Raw genomic sequence first — 16,747 nt, 5'->3', positions numbered from 1 at the left:
ACCTTACCCAACTCTAGTGAACAGTGCTGGGAGTGACATGGTGCTGGTGACAGTCAGCCAGAGCCTCAGACCAAAGTGATTGTCTTTCATGTGATGGTGGGACCTGGCTGGGGTTTCACCATACTGTCAGTAACCAAACCCAGTAGTATTTGCATTTCATTCTCTGATGCTCTTCCCTGATAGTGGAAGGATATTCCTTTCAGCTATGTGTATCTTCGTTTGTTTCCCAGCCACTACTGCCCTTAACAAGAGGAGAGCACAGTGGTACGTGCCACTGGTGTTTTAGCTTCTGGCATCCTTTACAACTAGAAGCAGAAGATGGGTGCATTTAACTACCGGGTTCTAGGGAGTGTGAAAAATAAACAGCCAAAACTTCTGTTACTCACCTTCCACCCCCTCCTTAAGTACCTACAGATTTCCTGTGAAGATGTGAACTCAGGAAACATGTACATGTGAGTTCTCCAAAGCTTTGGAGGCAGTGGTCTGCTCCCATCAGTAGCATGTTTGTGAATAAACACCAAAGTCTTCCCTGAAAGTCAACACCTCTCTCTACTTACTCTCCTATAAGAGGAAAAATGTGCCACCATGAAACAGCTTCTAAGCAAAGGCAAAATTACACAGCAAAAGTTCATCTGTTACTGAGGTAGTTGTGCTCAGAGCATGGCATCAATGAGCTTCCCCGCCAGGTTCTCCAAGACCTCAGAGAAAAAGATAACTGTGAGACAAAGTAGCTTCTTCGGGATTCAGCTTTCAGGAAAATGAAGGCTTTGAAATGCTGAAGTTTTACAAAGTCCTGTTATTGAGTCTCTCCACCCCCTGCTTTCCTCCAGTCCCGTCTGAGTAATCACTCCAACAGGGCAAGGAAACCACTCTGTAGCACACTTATGTCTGTTGTACTTATGTCTGCTCCTTTCTCACCCCATGTGTAATGTTATATTATCCTGTGCAAAGTATTTGTGCAGGATACCTTAAGGAAAGCATTTTCCACTCTTACCTGATGGTCTGTCAGTTCCCCTTTTCCAGAGTCTGTCCTACCATGAAGCTATTTCTCTCCTACATGTATTCTGTTACATCTTTCACTTGCATTTCTTAGTTCTCCTAGCTGAAGTGGTAATATAGGGTATCAATTCAAAATGGTGAACGCTCCAGCTGTGTTGTTCACTGAGCTGACAGACTGCACTGACTGAAGAATATTCCCAGAAAGAGGTGTATTTCAGTCCCCTTCCCAGTCCCTAGCCAGATAAGAGTCATCCAGCAAACCAGTAATGGGGAAAAAAAAAGTGTATTAAAATATTCACAAGATTGCAATAGAAAACATGAAAGTCCATTAAAGAAAAAGACATCCAAGATAACTGTTTCCAGATGAGTTCGTAAAAGCAAAAGCACTAACAGTTGGTTCACTGGCTGTTCATGTAATCAGGCCATGCAATGCATATCTAGCTCCCTCACACAGATTAGACACCTGTCTTACAGGTGTTTGTTCCCTTGCATACCTCCAAGACAGAGGTTTACAAAAGAAAAGTACCCAGTCCATGTTCCCAATTACATTTACCACATAAAAACAGCTGGCACTGCAGGGAGACAGAAAAGATTGCACAGCACACTGATGTCCAAAGGCATTGAACTTTAAAATGTACATTTTGGAGTGCAAAAATACCTTTAAATGAAAGGGCTTATTAGCTTTAGGGCAGTGAAGAGAAGGGAAAGAGAAGCCTCGAGAAGAGTATAATCGCTGAGCATAGTTAATATGATTTTGTAGTCTCTCATATAAATATGTTACCTAAATACTAGCACCGTAGGGATGTGGCCACAGCCCATAAGTCTTACCTTCTCAGCTTTGATGGTTTTAAAGACAATATTTCCATCACCTATTATACAATAAAAACATTTTGTATTTGAGGTCCTAGGTAGATACATTAATAACGTAAAATTACAATATGAGATTTCAATACAGAGTGGAGGCGTTGGTTATAAATCAAACAGCCTACACTTGACCTCAATGAATCCACTCTAGAGTCATGTAGTTGCATATACACACTTCTTGCAGCTACAAGACAGATGGTTACCTAAACAGTTCTTACAGGTTTCAAAAAGTTTAAAACCTAATTCCAGCTCTTCTAGTCACAAATTGAAATATCACTAAAGCTCTGAGAGAAAACAAAACCCTACAGGTTCTCCAGTTATAAATGACACATAACTCAATTAGTCACAGGGACATGTTTGTCACTCTGTAGTGGCTCGTGATGCCATTTCACAAACATGCCAACCATCGCCCCCACAGAACAATTGTTGAAGTCAAAAGGGGCAATTTGATATACTGAGTACAGCTACCAATTTACTTAGATTGATACTTCACAGTTATTTGTAATCCTCTTCTCAAAATTCAATTCTGGTAATCAAAAGTAAGGAGGAATATATCCACTGTTAATAAAAAGCCAAAACTTTCCCACTTTGCAGTTCTGTTGAAAACAGGGACGATGAATGATGCCATTTGTATCCCTGGCTCTAGGGGGTGACAACTGGCTCAGCTGCCAGAGCCCAGGCTGGCAATCCAAAACTGCACTCCTATAATGGGTAGAAGGTCACTTTTACCCATAAGACCTTTTTTTTTTTTCCCCTTAGCTGAGATGGATTTCAAATTGTTCACAGTTTTGTTTGCATGATGAATAAAAAAAAAAAAATTCATTGCAAGACTTTTACATCACACAGACCTTCCCAGCCCCACTATTCAAGAGCAATGACCCACGTAACAGCTTTAGTCATTGGCTGCTTGTCCCTCAGCTGTGCTGCAGCAAGCCTGCCGTGCAGCACTTCTTTTTAAAACAGATGGTCCCAGAAAGAGCTAGCAGCAACACTACAGCAGGACAAGGTCAACACACTTAGTGTTCCTCAAAGTCCAACCTGTTCCTTCCCACCTGCAAAGAACAGCACCTCAGATTTAAAAGAATAGCAGTAGAGCAAACAGAGTTAAACTTCTGATCACCGTAACATCAGGATAGGATGACCTTGTCTGACTTTAATCTCTGCTCACTACCTATCAAGGAAGTAGAAGTCCTCTGTCTCCTGAGACATTAGTAAGTAAGCCAACTTAGTATCAGTCCCTTTCATCAGCACAGGCTATCGCAGGATTAAATGACCTAAGATAACCTGAGGGACAGAAAGTTCACAAGTGTTGTCTCACATTGTCTCAAGTTCTTTTGACTTCAGCCTGAGTAAGATATGTAATAGCTACATTGTTCATCTTTCCATGACCAAAACAAAAACCAAAAGATAATAAATTATTCAACAGCCTTTGCACTGGAGAGGGATTCAGATTGATTTCTGCTATTCCTGGGGGAAGGGACTTTTGTTTCTTTCTAAAAAGATGCTCAGCATTTTTAAAAATACTTCCAAGTTCATTTTGCCTTCACAAAGAGGATCCAAGCAGCCCTGAAATGAGTCTCCTCATGATAGGCAATAGGAACATACCTGTAGCTAAACAAAAACAACAGAAGGAGATGTCTCCTAAGGTTATAATAGTTAGCACCAACCAGACCAGTAAGTCTCCTAAAGTTAGCACCAGATCAGCACGTTTCCTAAAGTCAACACCAACCAGATTGGCATGTTTCTTCAAATCAGCATGAGATCAGGATTGTGCTCAGATTCTCCCATATATTCCAGCAAGAAAAGAAATAAACACTAATAGCAGACTTCAGAGCCAAGTACAGCTCTATCTTCTCATAGCAGCAAGTTTTTGATTGCTACATCCCTCACATTTTTCCCTCTTACTCTAAAATGTCTGGAGAGAAAGATGATGATGCACAGGGATGAACAGAGGCAGATCAAAATCAAGTTTCTCCATCAACCATGTCAAAAGCATTAATTTCATACTAAGTGTAAGACAACTGTTGGGAAGTAATGGCCTGGTAGACAAGGAAAACAGCAGCAGCAGGATTCATCCTCATCTTAATGAGGCTTCTAACAAAGGCAGGTGTTTGTCAGGAAACCAGTGAAGCCTGATCCTGACGAAAGACTGTAGTGTTGGCATGCCCAACTTTGCTGGAGGAAAAAAAACACAGTACACAAAACAGTTACTGAAGTTGCACTGTCATAACTAAAGGATTATCTAATGTGGTTCTGAAAGAATCTGCCCAAAGCAATTTTTTCATTGACTTGATGTTACAGTGGAACGTAACCATAAGTTCTCAAGTAGCAAACTAAGAGTGTTGCAAGCTCACAAGGACAGGATCAGAATTTAAACCTAGTTTTCAACTGACAAACTGAAGATGATGTCTGAAAAAGCCACAACATCATTTCAGTAGAGACAAATTTGCAGACAATATGGAACCAGGAGGAGCTGCTAGTTGCTAGCACACCAGATGGTTGTGCTGTCATTTGGAGGGACCCAGACAGGCAGGAGAACTTGGCTAAGAGGAATTTCATGAAGGTGAAGAAGTGCAAAGTCCTGGGGAGGAACAACCCCACACACCAGTACTTGCTGGGGGCCACTCAGCTGGGAAGCACCTTGGCAGAAAAGGCCCTGTGGGGGTCCTGGTGGACACCAAGACAGGAGCCAGCATGTGTCCCTGCCTCAAAGAAGGCAAATGGTATCCTGGGCTGCATTAGGCAAAGTACTGCCAGCAGTTCGAGTGAGGAGATCCTTCCTCTTTACTCAGCACTGCTGAGGCCACACCTGGAGTCCTGTGTCCAGTTCTGGCCTCCTCAGTACAAGAGAGAGATGAACATACTGCAGCAAGTCCAGTGCAGCGCCACAATGATGATAAAGTGAGGAATCTTTCATATGAGGAAAGGCTGAGAGAGCTGGGACTGTTCAGCCTGAAGAAGAGAAGGCTTGAGAGGACTCTTATCGATGTGTGTAAATACTTGTTGAGAAGGAATTAAGAGCACTACTCTTCTCAGTAGTGCTCACTGGCAGGACAAGAAGAAACAGAGAGAAATTTTAAAAAATGAAATTTCACCTGAACACAAGGAAGCACTTTTTTTACTGTTTGATTACTCTAAGTGATCAGTGAAACAGGTTGCCAATAGACATTGTAGTTTCCATCTATGAAGATACGGAAAACCCAAACAGGCACCGTGCAGGGCAACCTGCTCCAGCTGAACCTATATGAGGAGGGGTTTGGACTAGATGATCTCCAGAGGTTCCTTCCAACCACAACCATTCTCTGACTGATTCTGTGAAACAGACTGAACTAGAAAAATGTGTAAAATCAGATAGAAGGGCTTACAGTAGACCAAACTTAAAATTATTTGCTGCTACAAAAAAAGCAAACACCACATTAGGATGTACAAAGCAGAAATCCCCCTACTATATGCTACTCTGAAAAGCCCTCAGTTGGAATGCCACTTCTAGTTTTGAGCACCAGATTTCAGGAGACAAATGGGTCAGCTAAAGAAAGATCCTCTTCAGAGGAAAAGAATCATCAGAGATCCTTAACAATCTACAAGGAATTTAACATAGAAACAAGAAGTTGGGAAATTATATTCAAGCAGTAGACTTGTAGAGAGGAAGGAAATAAACTGCCCTCTGCATCCTCTGTGCAAACGTAAGTTACACACAAAAAATACACCAAAAAAAAAAAAAAAAAAAAAGGAAGAGTAAAGCCCTAGATTTCCTGCAGAGGTCATTCAGCCTTCACTACAGGCTTTTAAGAACAGATAAAACATCTCTAAGGAAGTGACAGTGGTATAATGGAGCCATGGGAGAGAGGTCAGGGAGTACTAAGGGAGTGGAGCACCTCCCTTATGAAGAAAGGCTGAGGGAGCTGGGTGTCTTTAGCTTGGAGGAGACTGAGGGGTGACCTTATTAATGTTTATAAATATATAAAAGGTGAGTGCCATGAGGATGGAGCCAGGCTCTTCTCAGTGGCAAACAATGATAGGACAAGGGGTAATGGGATCAAGCTGGAACACAAGAGGTTCCACTTAAATTTGAGAAAAAACTTCTTCTCAGTGAGGGTGACAGAGCACTGGAACAGGCTGCCCAGGGAGGTTGTGGAGTCTCCTTCTCTGGAGACATTCAAAACCCGCCTGGACATGTTCCTGTGCGACCTCACCTAGGCGTTCCTGCTCCAGCAGGCAGATTGGACTAGATGATCTTTTGAGGTCCCTTCCAATCCCAAACATACTGTGATACTACAGCTTCCAGATCCCTTGCAGCCCTTTTTCATGCTTATACGAAATGACAGAGCTTTGAGGGAGAAACACTTCATTGGAAGGTTCAACAGTCTGAGGCAACCACCTACAGCTGCAGCTTCCTATCCCTTTAATTCACTAGCTTTTGAGTTTTCACAGGTAAACTACCATTTCACAAAATTCATTAGGTCAACACTATCCCTGTGCCTTAAAGGACTAAGCTTGAATAGGTGGGCTCAGTACAGAAGTAAACAGTTCTGTGACCTGTTTTACACAGGTCAAGTAGGCCTAAACATTTCCTTCACTTACACTGCTAAGACATACATTTCTGATAGCTAGGAATCACAATTTGGCTTACAAAACCAGTGGGAGTGTCTAGTTTGTATGAAAAGGCAGCTCATACTGAGAATCTGACCAAGAACAATGAAGATACTGTATACATAAAGAAATCTGTGAATATAAAGAAGGTATCTTCTTTATATTCACCTCAACAAAAGAAATTACGTCCTATAAGCAAAAAAAGAATCCAGGTCAATCTAGAATCTTCAGGCATCTTCCAGTTTCTCCATTAAAAATCAAGATAAAAATATTTTAAAATTGTGATGCGAGTTTTCACTTTCTCTCTCGTCACACAAGATACAAAAAAGAATATTGGCAATTTATAAGCAAAATTCTTACCGCATTTCAACATGCAACATTGGTCTCACTTCTGTACGATTAAATAGACTATTTACACACAATACATATATATCTTTCCCTCTGTATGCACATGCATTGGTCCTAGTCTAGGCATCAAAGGCCACATGTGAGTTCTCTGGGTCAAATCTTGTTCAAGCAATTCCAGTCTGAATGTGTGTTTTCCTTTGGATAGCTTAGGATCTCATCTCAGTTCTTCCGAATATCAGCATAGACCACAGACTCCGATTTGTTAATCTTGTCACTGTGCTGTCCTCCGGAATGGTCTAACTGCGCGTAAATGACTGGGCCCTGGGAAGAGAATAAAATTAAAAAAACAAACAAACAATCAGTATTTTTCAGAATAGGCCATACTGCCCCTCCCTTCCAGAGGGGCTGCAGCAAGACCAAAGCTAAAGCAAGACCACAGAGCTTTTATGAAGCACTTTGAAGCAGGTGGAATGAGGCTTCACCCAGAAATGAGCTCTACTCTGCCACCTTTCTCGTATCAGGAGCATGCCAAACAGCACCATTTCCTCCCTTAAAAACTGCTACGGCTGCTTGCTTCTCACAAAAAAAGCAGAATCTAGAATCCTTTGATCTGAAAAGCAGCAATTCTTACATGCTATGGAGCAAAGATACCATGGCTTAGTCAGATGCATGCCAGATTTATTATTTTTCAGAGCACTGCACTACAGATTTACCAGTAGACAGCAGATTACGCTTCCCATGCTGTCACTCAAACCCTGTAAATCCCAGCGCAGCTGTACCACTCAGATGACAAGTGAGAGAACAAACCTGCAGCCACCTTGTGACACCAGTCACTGCCCAAGCAAGTGATGGGATCAAGACTTACACAGCAATGAGCCAGAAAATACTGAAATGGTGCAGTAATGCAGAATTCTTACCGGACTTCTGAGCCAACCCAGGTAGTGAGCACCTCCACAGACACACTGCGCAAGCAAAGCCACGCGTCTTAGTTACATTTGCTGCGTTGCAGTGGAGGACACTACAGCACCATCTTTCAGCAGAGCGTGCAAACGTGCCAGCGCCTTCCTAGAACACCACGTCCTCCCAAACACAGCCCACGGGAGAGCAAACCACAGGTATTGGAGACGGGCTCAGGACAGGACTGCAGCCTCTAATGGGCAGGTACCCAATGAAACAGGCAGGACCCTTGTGGAAAGGTCTGACCTGCAGCTCCCATTAGGCTGCAACCACCTCCCAGGTGACCTGAGCAGAGAGACCACACATCCACACACAACCCACACATGCAGGAGGGAAAGGGACTGCCCTGCCTGGGGGTGAGGAAAATGACAGGGAGAGATCTTTTAGTTCGGTTGTGGCTTTTTTAGCGGTTCTTGCTTCAAAATAATTTCACCTACGTTAACTCTGTTTCCCCATTGTCCCAGGAAGAAGTATCCTTCACAGGCACTTCTCCTACCTCCTTCTCCCCAGTACTTTTGGCATCCTGCCAAACTAGAAAACCTCTCTATGGAACTGACCCAGAAATCCTTCTTTCACCCATCTTCCAAAGCAATTAGGGGGCAGAGACGACAAGAGACCTTCTGTACAGGACGTTAAGTCTGTGAAGGACCATATAGGTGCACTTTTGCACAGCTGTTTTACCCCAACACAATAGCAAAGCATGCACCTGCTAAATACTGTTTCCCCCAAAATAAAACAGGGTCTTTTATTAATTTTTGCTCCAAAAGATGTGTTAGGGCTTATTTTCAGGGGCTGTCTTATTTTTTCCATGAACAACAATCTGCATTTATTCTTGAACAAAAAAAAAACTTTCAACATTTATTCAAATATAGTCATGTCAACACATTCTGGAACATCACCATAACTGATCCATGTGTGAGAGCCCAGCACTTGCCAACCCTTACTGTTTTGGGTCTTGTGGGGTCTTTTGAGTGAGATTCTTTTGGGGGTGTCTGCTTTTCTTGGTGAAAGGTCTATCTGTCCTGCTGCACTGTATTGCCAATTAATTTTACTTTTTTACATGTATAGCTGCCTGAACACTATTTAAATTGACTTTTATTAATGAACTGTAACTAGGGCTTATTTTTGCAGTAGGGCTTATATTTCAAGAATCCTAAAAAATCCTGAAAAATCATCCGGGTGTTATTTTCAGGGGAGGTCTTATTTTCAGGGAAACAGGGTACACCATTCTCCTTCAGAGGTAGTTTAAACCCAAAGTTTCTTCCTTCCAGGTAAAACATTTCCCAAGTGACAAAGAAAAAATGTAGAGTAAGGAGACTGACGGATGAAAATTTCTGAGCATATATAACATGCTGAATATAAATAACAGGCTGAGGAAATTCTAAAAAAAAAAAAAAAATAAATTTGCATTTAAAGTGTCACGACAGCTACTTTTTTTTTTTTTTCTCCTCTTTTTTTAACTCTTTTCTCTCATGTTGTTCTGGTCTCCAACATTATATCAGGATTACATTACTAGCTCCCATTAGAGTGCAGTGCCTATACAAACCTTAAGGCAAAGTGACCCTAAGGTTTATTTGTAAGCTATTTTGGAAGTCTCATCTGCCTGAAGCGATAGTTCCAGGATATGAGAAATTCAGCACTTCCTATCAGTTTAAAAATAAATAAATAAATAAATAAATAAAATCAGTAACTGCACAAAGTACTCATTATGGCATTTCCAGTTTTATTTAAGTAATTCTGATGGGTCAATTTTCTATCACGAGTTCATTCAGGATCGGTTATCTTACCACTATTCTGATTTTATGCCACGTTTAATAGTTATTTGGCTGCAACCAGCATGTTAGGTGGTGGTGGAGAGACTGACTGCTGTGATCGCCTGATCCAAACCAAGCAATCTGGATCTGTTCACTATCACCTAAAGAACTGGTAGATTAGCTAACACAGAGAAAAGGAGGTTGAAGGTTGAAGGATTTATTATAGAGCTCCATCTATTTTATTTGCTGCTGATTTTCTAGCTGATTATAATCAGTACCAGGGCCATTTTTCCAGCATTTCATATCCCCCAGTGATCTGAATCTTTGTAAAGACTCTTCTTCCACAAGTGAAAGCTTCAGTAAAAGTCCAAACAATTCACAACTTTTGCCTAATCCCAAATAAGATCATTCTGACTCTTCAGAACCAGAAGACTGACCAGCACTGCCACATAAAACACAAGATTTCCCTAAATCTTGTAATATTTCCGTTCAGAACAAAGCAAAAAGAGTAGCAGCAGTACTGATACCTTGCTAAAGGTTTGTCAGCAAAGTTTGATTTTGCTTTGTCAGCTGACAAAGCAATTTCAAATCACAGCAAAGAAAAAGGAATTGCAAAGTTAGACCACCACAGTCTAAGAGTGGTCTACAGTATTTTCAGATTTCTTTTTAGATTCTGAAAGATGTTGCAAGTACCATAAATTCTAGCTCCAGGAAATTTATCTGAGATTTAAGTCAGGATTCCTGGCACCATGAACTGCTCCTTCTCAGGGTCCTGGGGTCCAGTTAAAAGCCTGGAACAGAGCTTGAACAGAGCATGTTCAGGTGCATCTTAAATCAGAAAAAGCAAAGGCAGAGATCTGCATTTTATGCAGCTTTAGTGCTTCCCGCTTCTATGTTGAGGCGCATAGCCGCTTACTGTAGATGGGCTTCTGTTAGATAGGCATTTGTTATTGAACTAGCCAGGCCCAAAGGAATTTCAAGGCCACCTCGGAAAGCTGCAAACAGGACCTGCTGTGGGGGTGAGGCAGTTCTACAATAACAGGGCCTCACCATGATGTAAATCAACGGACTGATCAGCAGTGAGACTCCAGCGCGTGGACGGCTCGTGAACATAGATGATATCCAATTAGTGAATGCATGCTTCCAGCGCGCACACATGATCAGAGAATAGTTGCATATATAAGGCAGCTTGTTTCTGTAATAAATGGCTTTGCGTGATTCACATTGAATCAGAATGCTGAGTCCTTTATTCACTCCAACAGCTTACGAGCTCTATACCATACTGTTCCATAAATCAGAAATGCACTTTTGCAGAAGCCACACTTTAAGGTCAGTGGTTCTTCAGCCTGCCCAGAAATGAATACGCAGCTACTTGCAAAGCACAAAAACAAATGGCAGCCACCTTGGAGTTAGCAGATCTTGGGACAACACACACCTGCCTTCCAGTTTGCTTGCTGCAAAGCAGATTACTAGCTAAACACAGACATCCATCTGGGAAACATATATAGTTCTTGCCTTTGCTGGAAATGTTTTTCTTACTCATCCAAGCAACAGTCATGGTAGAATATGAGTCACTACGGAATGATGGCATGGAGAAGAAACACCACATAAAAATTTGACAGGATAAAACATACCTGCTGAGAAGGAAGACACAGTGAAAAGAAGTGGAGTTGATTCAACCAGCTGAACATTCACAGAATCAGACACACACATTTTCAGCACTCTGGGGCACTCCAGAGTGTGCAAGGTCCACACTTCATAAACTTGCACACAAAACACAAAGGAGGTGCAGGCTCAAATGCAAATTCAGCTGAGAAGCAATGTGGACAAATACTTCATCACTGGTTCTTACACTAACACATAAATAACAAAATGAATAAACTTCATTTAATAAATGTAATTTAAATGTCACTCTTTGACAGTGAACACCTCTATTACTGTTTTTAACTTCCAGAGGCAAGGGTTGTGTATTCATATTCACAGTTCTTCACCAGTGAAGCACAAAGCGTTCAGCTACATCCTACAAAGTAAAAGGCTACAAGGAAGCCCACAGGCCTCTGCTGTCTGACGGGAGCACTGACTGCATGAACCACTGGTCTAAAACCGGCAGACAATCCAAGAAACAAAAGTGTGCCTGAACTGGCAAGCAGCCTGCAACAGCTTCTGGGAACTGTGAGGAACCTCAATATCAGCATTTCACAACAGCTCAAAAGCTTGAATACTACAACTAATGTATTGACTGCCAAAAAAAATCAGGTTTTACTCATACATGATGCTAGATTTCAAATATGTTAATTTGCATGTTGATAACACCCTTAAAAAAAGAGACACAAAACACAAAAACACAATGGCTAGAAGTTAAAAATGTAAGTGTAATCAACTGAAATTTAGTTTCCTTACTGATTTAAACCATTTGTTCAAAATCTGATCTACCCTGATTCTACTGTGGATCGTTTTAAAGAAAAGTAAATACGTTTACTTGCTGTTCTGTAAATATGGGGCAAATGCATAACAGAAGGTAGAAGAATCACTGCTACACGTTTGCCAATAAATCAAAATCCAGACAAAGCTCTCTTTGCCTGACAAAAAATATTGAAAAACTAAAAAAATTAAACAAAACTAAAACCATTTCCTGTATTTTTCCTTTGAGGTCAGAGTGTTCACACTTCGGGTTCTCCCTTAGGAACTTACCTGTGGGAAGACTCTGGAGGACTCTGTCAAGGAATAACCAGACTGGAGTGACTACAGAAGGGCAAAAGCACACCAATTCTGAGTTAGATTTACTCTGACATGTTCCTTACCCTACACTAGAGACCCAGAACACTGGGGACACAGAAGGGTGAGGACACAGCAAGCTTCCACACTAAAACATTACAAAGTAATTCCGCTTTCAAGATGTAAGCACAGAGCTTCATGTAGCTCTCAGGGCACTCGCATGTACTGCTTTGTACCATGACAGTAATTGGATAAAGCATCTTGGTCTTTTGACCAGGGATGTTGATCCCAACAGCTACTGCAACACACATCCCACACACAGGCTTTTTTTTAATTTTTTTTTCCTTCAGGGGGAAGATTGGAAACACTTGTTTATTTCACCCATTCTAGAAGCTACTCCCATGAGCTAGAAAATATGAGCTTTATAGAGGCCTTACAGGCAGCCTACTGCTACTAGACCCACTCCAGTCAAAATCTGAACTATTTTTAAAACTTATAACTTCAGTCTATTTCCTTTATGTTCAGAGAATAAGTGTTCTCTGAAGTCTGTAGGTAGCTTTGTGGGCCTATGTGCTAAAACTCAGGAAACACTGCAGCTGCAAAGAACTATGCATTTCAAAAAAAGACTGTAAACCAAACAGAGTAGGGACTTTGACTTCATACAGCTCACTGCTAGCACTATATTTTTGTGCTGTAGCGCTAACACATTTCCATTATTTTGTCAGGAGAAATTAAGAAACCGAGTATCAACTCTGATTTAGAAACCCCTCAGTCCACACACTACTCTGCAGACACTTGCTAAAAGGCCACTAATTAAGAAAAAACCACAACATTTTGGACTTAAACTCACTCAGGTGAGTTTTATTACTGGGGATAGATACACAAATCAAGAGACAAGAAACAGCTTACAAATACGGAAATCCTGTATATTGTTAACAGGCAGTCACGTAATGTGTAGAATCCCTGTCTGACTTATGCTCTTCCCCCTCTGACTAATTTCCCAGGTGATGTTAAGTCTGAATGAGATCCACCTCCTTTCAAAGTCAGCAGAAGAACCTTGCCAACACCAGCATGAACAAGACAAAGCTTGGCAATTCCAAACCCATGTAAGCCGAGTGGCTCAGCAGACGAGAGCTCTCAGCAGCAAGAGTCATCTTCAAACTGATCATCACTGGCCACTGCTTACATTGCGCTGGCTCATTTCTTTGTGGAGGAAGAACATGCCACAGAGCATGCACCTTCACAGTAAAATTCCTCCCCATTCCAATCCCAGAACAGATTAGGTAGCTCTATTCACCAGATGTGTGTAACACCCAGTAACATTGTCTCTACATCAAACAGCTACCCACTGCCCTCTCCTCATCCTTGCCAGGCTCTCATCCTTGCACTTCACTACCACTTGTGTATATTAACACACAAGATCAGAACCATCTTTTTTTACACATTAGTGCATCTCAATTAGTATCAAGATGCTATTCCTTCAGTTGTGCTAAGCGTTCTACAGAAGACTTCCCCAGTCCCAGCTCACTGCCCATCCCTTGTTCAGAGCAGACACTTTCACCCTGCAGACCTCAACACCTTAACAGATAACACCTGGTTCATACATCCCACCCTGCCTTTGTTTTTTCCATACCCACACTCCAGGAGGATCCTCCTTTGGGAAGCAGCAGGGAGCAGTTTACCTGGTGTGATCTGGCGGGCACGCTGTTTACCAGACCCTCTGTGTCGGAGGGCAACTTCTGTGGAGCCTGCTTAACCGGTGACATCAAACGCTCAGATGTACTGCAGCTGACGAGGTGGCAGAGCAGAGTTTGCACGACAATGTTCAAGAGGCACAGGAAAAAAAAAAAAAGGAAATACAAAAACAACAACGACAAAAAAAAAAAACAACAAACAAAACAAAAAAAAAACAAGTGATGGCAAGATGAATGTGGCAGATTATGTCAAAGTAAAAATGAACATAATGGATTCTGAAATAAACACATATAATTCTCCATCTCTCCCCAGACATTTCTCTGTCCTTCCTCCCAGAGTCTCACTGGTGAGCAACACAAAGGAAAAACTATTAACATGGGACAGCAGCTCCTCCAAAACTCCTGTTCCCTAGATATTCCCATTCAACCCGCCTAAAAACATATGTGTTTTCTTCACTGAAGCTTCAGACTCAGTTAACAGTGGTAAACAGCAATTATCTTCTAACTATAAGCCAAATAGTCCCAGTCACTGAGGCAAGTGTTATACCAGTGCTACCGTTAGTGCAAACACTTGCAAAAGCCACCCACTCTCCAGACTACTACTTCCTACCCCACTCCACATTAGTTCTCCTCCTGCTTTTAGTTAGGCTACAATCCCAAAATAATTCTGCCCACTCACAACAGACACTAGTCTCTGGCATAATTACTTTAAGAGTCACACGCGATATGTAAGCTATGTGCTCTGATATAGCTACTTGAATATCTGATCAGACAAATCTTGTATTTTAAAGAAAACTGTCTTGTGGTGAGAACCAACACCCCTAAACAAAGGTTGCCAGTTTTCACTCTCTGTTTGCTTCTTTCCATCTGCTTAGAGCTAAGCATATGAGCAAATTCCCTTAATGTCAGTAGCTTTTGGGTAATGCAGTAATGGGCCCCTAAATAGTAGGTTTACCTCCTCGTACCCAAGCACCCAGGGAAGAAAACTAGCCAACTCCTTGACAGCAAACACAGGAGTCCCCTTTACCACCACAGCCCTCTAAACACTGGGCATCCTCTCCCCCCCATCTTTCCAGACAGACAGTGTACAAAGCAAGTACAGAAACAAACAAATGAGGACAGTGACATTAAGCAGACCATCTCCTCAAAGGGCAATCATTTTTTATCCTATGGTAAGCCTAACCATTGAAGACTTAGCTCTTCATACATGCAGCAGTAAGAAAAAAAAAATACTGCCCCCAGCCACCGCAGCAAGGAGCTTCTACTGTCTCAAAGTAGAGGCAAATTAGCCCTTCTGTTACCAAAATGATGTAGTCATTAATGGTTTGGTTTATTCACGAAATTCCTCAGATCTACACTATCTAAAAGTCGTAACACAGGTTTAAGTAACTAATGCACTTAGATCACTGCAAGTTTTAAAACACCCGATTGTCTGAGCCAGAGGAACACTTACAGGGAACTCACTCTCATTTTGACACAGAAAGGGCTCTGAATTTCGTGTGCTTTAGTCAATGCACTGGCAAGTTCCCTGTTGGAAGAGATGGAGGGACACCATCTGGGACAAGAAGCAATCCCACCCCGGTTAGACATGAGACAATGAAACCCAAGCACCCAGTGAAATGCATCATCCCTTTGCCAACAGATTCCAGCACAAATTACAGTGAAGTTATGTTAGCAGAGAGCTAGCTGGTTAGTCAGCAAAGGAAGAGGAATGTGTACACACACACACAGAGGTATTAACAGCAACCACCAATTTGATTAGTTACCATGGTGTCTAGTGGGACTGGAAGAGAAGACCCAGCCCTGCTACATTCCCAATCTGGCGTCTATATCAGGATCTCTGTAAGGAGAGGAAGGTAAGCAGGATCCGATCCCAGCACACCAAAGCAGAAAGGAAAAAAACAAAACAAAACACCAAAGTCAGAGCATGAACGGAGACCGTGGCCATGCAGGGGTTCCAGATGCCGCGCAGTGCCCCAGCCCACCTCAGTTCAAGGCAGAATGGTTAACTAAGAGTAAGGGTATCTCACCACCACCACACACTGGGTTAGCATCATGTAGAAGACAGTCCGTAAGTTTGGTCACAGCACACTTGGCTTCTCTTTACACGTCATGCAGAGCTGGCATGGTCAGTGAAAGCAGTATTTAAACTTCAGAGATTACTTTCCCAAGAGAGTAGTTATACCTACTACAAGAAACTACAGTGCATAAACTATTGCTCTAGGCTCAGCACTAACTCGTGTCCTTCAGCAGGAAGACACTGGAGGGCAGGATGCTGGGAAGCAAGGCAAGCAGACCACCTCACGCACACTGTTGGTACATGACGCTGCAGGCTTCTCCTCAGTTCTTAGGGGAAGGGGACATGCAGAAAGGGAAAACCAGGCTTTCCACACGATTTTGAGCACACACAGCCACCTTTGCTGTATTTAGCCTTACCGCTGGGCAATAGCCAACTCACTTTCCCTAAGCTCTCCAACTAGGAAAACAATAGGGCAAAGTTTAATTTAGAAATTCCCACAAGTTTATTTTTGGAGCTATTTTCTTTTATCCCACAGGCAACCCAAAGAACCTGCAGGAAGCAGGAATATTTGTTGGGGAAAGAACAGGAGAAAGTTATAAGCTTGGGGTTTGTTTCTAAGACTACATATGCAATTTTCATTCTTTCTCATAGAAGCAAATTACCAGTTAATTAGAGAGAAGAAGAAAAAAGGAAGCGCCTCCCCCACCAGCACCAAGCTCCATCACCACAGGACTCAAGTCTGCCTTTGTTAGGTCTTGTTGCTTTTTCATATGATCACTCAAAGATTTGGGCTTCACTTTGGAGTT

The 16,747-nt window shown here is 42.1% G+C and overlaps 1 protein-coding gene across 5 annotated transcripts in view; it reads right to left on the bottom strand.

Moving 5' to 3' along the window:
* Positions 1–1,263: 1,263 nt before the first annotated feature.
* MPZL1 (myelin protein zero like 1) overlaps positions 1,264–16,747 on the bottom strand; it is a gene marked incomplete at its 5' end in the record, with an annotated part of 40,578 nt that continues 25,094 nt past the window's right edge. For 2 of the 5 annotated variants that reach the window (XM_082043145.1, XM_082043149.1), the window contains 3 exons: positions 1,264–7,122; positions 12,204–12,254; positions 13,910–14,015. In XM_082043145.1, coding sequence (XP_081899271.1) covers positions 7,021–7,122; positions 12,204–12,254; positions 13,910–14,015 — 259 coding nt within the window. In that variant the 3' untranslated portion in view covers positions 1,264–7,020. The other 3 variants (XM_082043148.1, XM_082043146.1, XM_082043147.1) reach the window with 2 other exon arrangements.

This window comes from Streptopelia decaocto (assembly GCF_964273445.1).
Source record: "Streptopelia decaocto genome assembly, chromosome: 1".
In the NCBI taxonomy this organism is placed as follows: domain Eukaryota; kingdom Metazoa; phylum Chordata; class Aves; order Columbiformes; family Columbidae; genus Streptopelia; species Streptopelia decaocto.
This window is presented reverse-complemented; position numbering and strand designations above follow the sequence as displayed.